Source organism: Haliaeetus leucocephalus, unplaced genomic scaffold, assembly GCF_000737465.1.
Source record: "Haliaeetus leucocephalus isolate CR32 unplaced genomic scaffold, Haliaeetus_leucocephalus-4.0 Scaffold83, whole genome shotgun sequence".
Classification (NCBI taxonomy): domain Eukaryota; kingdom Metazoa; phylum Chordata; class Aves; order Accipitriformes; family Accipitridae; genus Haliaeetus; species Haliaeetus leucocephalus.
This window is the reverse complement of record NW_010972519.1, coordinates 1,140,495-1,146,958: the sequence shown is the minus strand read 5'-3', so window position 1 is coordinate 1,146,958 and position 6,464 is coordinate 1,140,495. Positions and strand designations below refer to the sequence as shown.

The following is a 6,464-nucleotide window of genomic DNA, read 5'->3' as shown; positions in this document are numbered from 1 at the left end:
TGTCATCACTGAAGCAGAATGAGGAAGTCCATGCAGCATTTATGAATGAAGAATAATTTACCAGAACAAGCTGGGAATTTAAATGAACATGGACGTAATAACGATAAACACCACAGGAATTCAAAAAAAGGTTTTAAAAATTTCTGGCAAACCACTGTGCTGCCTGTTTTAAGAGCCAAAAACCCAAAGATATTGTTCACCCCCCCTACTTGAACACGATGGATGAGATTCTTGGGTTGTCATCTTTTTGTTGCAAAATAGCTTTATAGCTGAAGTAGCAATAATTGGGTAGTCTCTACAGAGGAGAATAATTGTTGGGTACTGTGGTTGCTACCTCAGTAGCAATTGATCTTCCAGCCAGTAGATGGGATATCACCGGACATCTATGTCTTCTTACATTCAGCTGTCAGTTGGCCTCTTGAAGAGGCATAAGTTGGTAAGTAGATGGAGGCTTGTAGCTGTGGCAAATTGTGTTTGTGACATTACTGGTCCTAGGGATTGGAAAAGCACAAACTTAGTTTAAGATGATCTGGTACATCATTCATTGAACACTGTCTGGGTGTCTATGCTACAATTTCTAAGTGGTCTTAGCTGTTCTGGAACTGCATGCTAAGACGCAGGTATGCTGCCTTGTCACCAAACTCCTATAAGCCCATTAAGCATCATTAGCTTCACCTTAGCTTCACCTAAATAAGAAAATGCACAAAGGGGAGTTCACTCACTCAGAAACAGAGAGGAGACCAAGCAGGTGGTAAAAACATGACCTTTCTCCATGAGGTCAAATAGCTTTATTGTGATTAAGCACTACAATACAGTATATATCCATAAAAAAACTCTATAGTGTATATAAATTATTCCTTCCATTCAGTAACTCTTTTTTCATTTTTGTTTTTTCATTTCCATTACAGCTTTGGTACAATGTGATTTTATTATATTTTTAAATACTTTTAGCTTCACAAACTCAACACAAAGTACAAAACTAATCCGAATCGGGGATATTACAATCTACACAGTGGTGTTCAGTGGTAGGAAAAAATCTTACCTCAATGAATTCATGTCACTAGCTAAGCTATAAAGGCATACCTAGCAGACATGACAAAAATATGCACCATTAACCAGCAAACATTTTTTTTTTCCAAAATTTATTTTATTTTTTTACAGATTTTTCCAGCAGCAAATCACTTGAGCATAGTCAGTACTTATGTCCTCAACTGATTATCCTGTTGTGTTCCTCTTCATTTGAAGGCCATGAGTTATTTTGTCAAATAATGCACCGCTATCCTCGTATATCCACACTAAGCCACAGTGTCAGTACTTGACCTGCCACCCTGCATTGTTAATGCTCGCACAGTTTGTCCTGCAGCTGGCAGAAATAACTGGAACGTTATTGGAGGGGCAGTGTGGGGCAATCAACCGTAGGTTGTTCTGTGGGGCAGGAGGTATGACATTACAGTAGACAGGCATTCCAGTGGCTGTAAGTGTTCCTTGACCTGATTGATTAGGTAGCATGATTGGTTGTTGATATGATTGTTGCGGCAGTCCTTGAGAACCCTGGGTCATTGGCACCTAGGTAGGAATATGGAGAGACGTAGGGAAAAAAAATAGTAATTACTAAACAAATTAAAGTAGGTCCCGAGTATCCCTATCTTCCTTCTAGCTGAATTTGAGTATATAAAACGTTCTGCCAAAATGTGTTGTTTTGTGCTGCTCAGAACTGTTCTCGTCCCTGAGGATTTTCTTTGTTAGAGAAGGCTTAAAAAGAAAGCCCTCTGCTCCCAAGTCTAGTAAGTGGCTCTGTCATGATCGAGCTGTATATGAATTTCTGGAATCAGTGCAAACAGAAGACTCAGCCCTGGTATATCTAGGCCATCTAAAAGGTCTAAACCTTTAACTGGATCATTAACCTTTAAAAAGCATTTTCAATATAGTAATTCTGAAGATGTAAGGGGAAAATTTTACCCACAAGCAATTCCCCCATTTCCATCTGGGTTGCTGTAGTGTTTTCAGAGAAGCCAAGGGAAAAGGTGAATGGCTGCTCAATCAGTGCAATCTATTAAAATGAATTAGATGTCATTTAGTTCCTTAACTTTCCAGAGGGACCAGCAGGAAACAAGCACAGGCAACCTCTCATAGGCTCTTGGCATATCTCCCAGAAACCAGGTATAAAGTTGGGGAAATAAGTCTGGGTAACTTACGGACTTGGTAAAAATCAAGCCACTGCCTTCCCTCTCCCCAAAATCCAATAAACAAAAATCCGTCTGGCTACAGCTTGTTATAGAAGACATGGTGAGATCCTTGGCAGGAGTCTCCACAGATGAGTAATTTTTAACTGGATCAGGCAAAGCCCTCAACTTCATTACAGGAAACAATAGTGCACTGGTGAAGAAAACCCCAAAACAACCCCAATGTTTTGTCTTTTATCTTTTTAAATTCATTTTCTTCACAGGAAGAAGTATAATTCCTTCATCCTTTGTGACATTTTACCCACACTGCAGGCTGTAATAAATAGTTCATCTGAAGCCTTCCCAATTCAGAATGAAAATGAGGAGTACTAAGAATACGTAAACAGGAAGCAAAGAAACCAATCTGACTCAGAAGCATATTTATCAGGAGGCCTCCTGCCACACAGTGTCCTAACAAAGTTAATAAGGACCATTCTGTGATACGAAAACGTAATTCAATTACGCAGTCTCTGACAAAAGCAGTCTTTCTTTACGGCTCCAAAGTACCTGATAAGACGACATGGCTGGATACTGCACCATCATGCCTTGCACCTGATTTCCCTGTTGATTATTCATCAGGTTCTGGCTTTGGGGCGGCTGCTGCATTCCCATGAGACCCTGGAACCCCTGCTGCTGGTTCGGCAGGACAGGCTGGTAACCTGAAAGAAGAAAGACATCTTCAAATACCCTGTCACTTGTAGGGGCAAAGTTAAAACTGTTCTAAGGAACAGCAAATGATCCCATCATTTCCCCCCACATTAGTCAAAAAGTTGCTCTATTTCTATAGAAGCATTACTAGAAGTGAAAACTGAAGGGGAATAAACAAATGCTGTGAATTGACAGCACCAGCACGCACACATTGAGCGGGCAGCACATCTTCCTCACGCTCTTCAGCCCTGCGGCAGAGACCACCTTGAGGGATGCCTGACTGCAGCGTGGAGCAGTAAAGCCCTGAACAGACACAGGGTGCTACTAGCTTCTGGCTACTTCCTCAGAGGCAAAACTGTCACTGGCTTCAAGGACACCGGTATTTGGCCTTCAAAGTCTAATCTGGTAGTTTTCTTTCAGGTCACGTTTCTTATCTTACCCTCTTACCTTTCTTGTAATGCAGCTCCCTAGCATGATGTAAACAGAGAAGCTTTATTTAATCAAGAAGAACATCTGCATACACACGGGCTCCTACTTGCAGGGCTTTTTATATGATTAGAGCATATTAAGGGTCATATTCTACCCTACTAGTTTCATGTTTGGCAAAAGAGGAAAATCATAAATTAGGGAGCGTCTGGTCCTCCCGGTTGCTCGGTGGGGCACGGCTGACACACGAATGACTGCACAGGGATGAGAAGTCGATGCTTCTGTTTCCACCTGCGATTGGCTCTGTGTTCAAAGTCACCACGACGTTGCAGGTTTTCTGCTGGGACCGCTCCTCTAGGACTAATTGAGAAATGGGCAAAGTCTGGATGCTGCAGAGGGCAAAGCTGCTAATGAGGCAGAAGCGCCGATGGGAAGTGAAGCGCGAGCCGTGTGCTGCTTGGCAAGCAGCATGATCCAGCCTGAGAACGAGCCTACCTGGATGGAAGTGGGCTGGCTGGGGGATGCTACTATTTAGAGATGAAGGATTTTGCAGAAAAAGTGGGAAAGGAAAGGAAGATGCAGAAAGATCCTGTCCTTGAAAAATGCTGCCAGCCACAGTCATTATAAATCTATGAAAAATTTCTCCTTAAGACATTCTGTGTCCTTTAGCACTCCTATTTTTTAACATGCTGTTGTGCAGTGCACTATTAACTCTGTAGTGATGCTCTCAGAATATAAGCATATTTCAGGCAAAGAAGAATTATCAGAAGGAGCAACGCTGTGTTATTTTTATATGAAAAATGTGTGTCACGTCTGCTCAATTTATATTCATGAATACAGTACACGGTTCAATATACTTCACGAATTGGAAATCATCACCTGGGTATTTCTTCATTATGTAAGAAAAATAAAGTGACGAATGTCTCTGTTTCTGCTGGTGTATTGTCAACTGATAGCTTTCCTTCAAAATCTTTTCTGACGCCAGAGAAATGCCAAGTATCTCTGATCAATTTTTTGCCATTAAAGATGCTTTTCCACAGATATAAGATTAATGTCTCCAGTCAACCGAGCAAAATAAAAAAAATTAATTCCATGAGTGGTTAACTTGGCTGGGATATAGCATCAAACATCTCCCAAATGCACCAGATTATTATACATTCAAATTTGCTCTTTTCCTATGCACAAACACAGTGTCAGCATTACCAACATCAGAAGTGCGTAACTGAGTTTACAGAAGGCTTATACAGCAATAATAAAATTGCAAGTCCTCTTCTGCTCCCTTATGCCAATTATGGGGGGGAAGGGAAGAAAGGACAGAAATAAAAAAATTTAGCGCTACTATTCTGATATTTGCAAGACTGGAAGTTTAAGCAGAGAGGAGTCAACTGACAGCAGAAGCAGCAACAGATAATTCATCTTACATCACTTGCAGTTGTCAAAGTAAGTCCCAAACGTTGTAATGAATGGTAGATTGATGGTGGACCAGGGATCAAGTGACCCTATGTTGGGGAATGCAATCAAACATTGGATCTGGGCTCACAGAGTTGCACCGTGATGCACTGGTACAGGATGGTGGGCTGGTGCTCTGCAGAGACAGACGGACACCACTGGAGTCAAGTAGAGAGAAGCCCTTTTATTCTCTCTAGTAAGTATAATTGCGTTACCATTACTTTAGTCAGACTACTGCTGATACTCTGCTGTATGTTGGAACATACAGCTGTCTCTTCACCTCAGCTTTGTGTTCCATATTCTCCAAATACAACAAATTTATTACCCTATATAGACATGACTATCAAACTGAAACAAAGGGTTACGGAAATAACTAAGTATCTACACTTATGCTGAATGTGTAGGCATTATCTCATGGGGGTATTACAATAACATGTACCTCTGCCCTGAAAATCTCCTCTGTTAGCAAACACTGCTTAGTACATGGCACAACCACTCCACATTTTAGGTGCAGGAATACAAAAAGGGAATGGGTTAAGAGCCGAGGTCCACTAGGCTGTGGACTACTATTTTAACAATCTTATTACTCTTCAGGGACTCCAGCAATTTCTCCTGCCCATAGGGCATGTGCACCCCTCACCTCTGCCCGAACATGCAGAGTCCTGCTTACACCCCTGAGAGTCAGAAGACCTCTTTCCTACTCCCTCTGCAAGCCCTTTACAATGCTCTGACCACACAGAGGGGCCTCAATCCAAGCAGAAGAATACTTCACATGCACTCTAACACACTTCCAATATGATTAGATGGGAGGAAAGAGGTATTAACGTAAGAATCTGATCACATTGTCTCCTGAACCTTCTTTGCCATTAAGGGAAATGGCCCAGAAGGAGGTCCTCTAGTCTCTTGACCATTTGCTCCCTTAACTTGTGGGTGGAAACAGGGATGTTTAAGGTTACTGGCCTGCTTGTATCCTTGCAAGATGCTGGCTGTCATCTCTTCCTCACTTAATATTCATGGACTTCTTTTTTATAACCAGTACCCTTTGGAATATGCAACAAAGTTATGGATGTCAGACCTTGCCACAGAACCCCAGTACAGCATTTGGTCAAAATCCAGCATCTTCTTCAAGGCTCTGCAACTCAAGTGAATCCACTTCATTTTACCTGATAGCAAAGTCTGACCCTTTACTAGTTAAATATATGAAGAAAGATGCAAGTTCATCCATTCCATTGAACATAAAAACCTGACAAGGTACAAAAATGTACTCCAACAGTGCAGAGGGGGTAGAGAGTATTAAAAGCCGAATTAATTTCCTTATCTACAACAAGCTCTATAAGCAAGAGGAAAATGCTGTGAAAAAACAAAGAAGCCCAAGTCCGTTCTGCTAGATGGCTTCTGTTTCAGCACAAATGCAAGGGGAAGGAATTGGCACTCTACATGGCAATCCATTTGAACAAAGTTGTTAATATCAGACACCAGCTGCTCTGAATTTCCTACCTCTGCAGCCCAAATGCTGCAACTCTGACTCTGCATACTTCGTAACATTTGAAACAGATCCTTCAGTGTTTACCGTGTGTTGATGTCTTCATATGTTTTTGCGCACTGGCCAGGAAAAGAATGGAGATGGGAGAATTGAGGCTCTGCATAACTGATAGTCTTAATATATCAGCCTTTCAGCAATGTTCATCAAACTATATCATTCTAGCAAATCTTTCTTTT

General features: G+C 41.5%; 1 protein-coding gene across 1 annotated transcript in view; it reads right to left on the bottom strand.

Annotated features, from left to right (window-relative positions):
* Positions 1-752: 752 nt before the first annotated feature.
* Positions 753-6,464, bottom strand: part of ARPP21 (cAMP-regulated phosphoprotein, 21kDa) — a 109,581-nt gene continuing 103,869 nt past the window's right edge. The window contains exons 20-21 of the mRNA XM_010582368.1: positions 2,730-2,881; positions 753-1,566 (exon numbers count right to left, since the gene is read on the bottom strand). Of these exons, the coding sequence (XP_010580670.1) occupies positions 1,309-1,566; positions 2,730-2,881 (410 nt within the window). The 3' untranslated portion in view covers positions 753-1,308. The remainder of the gene's footprint in view (positions 1,567-2,729; positions 2,882-6,464) is intronic.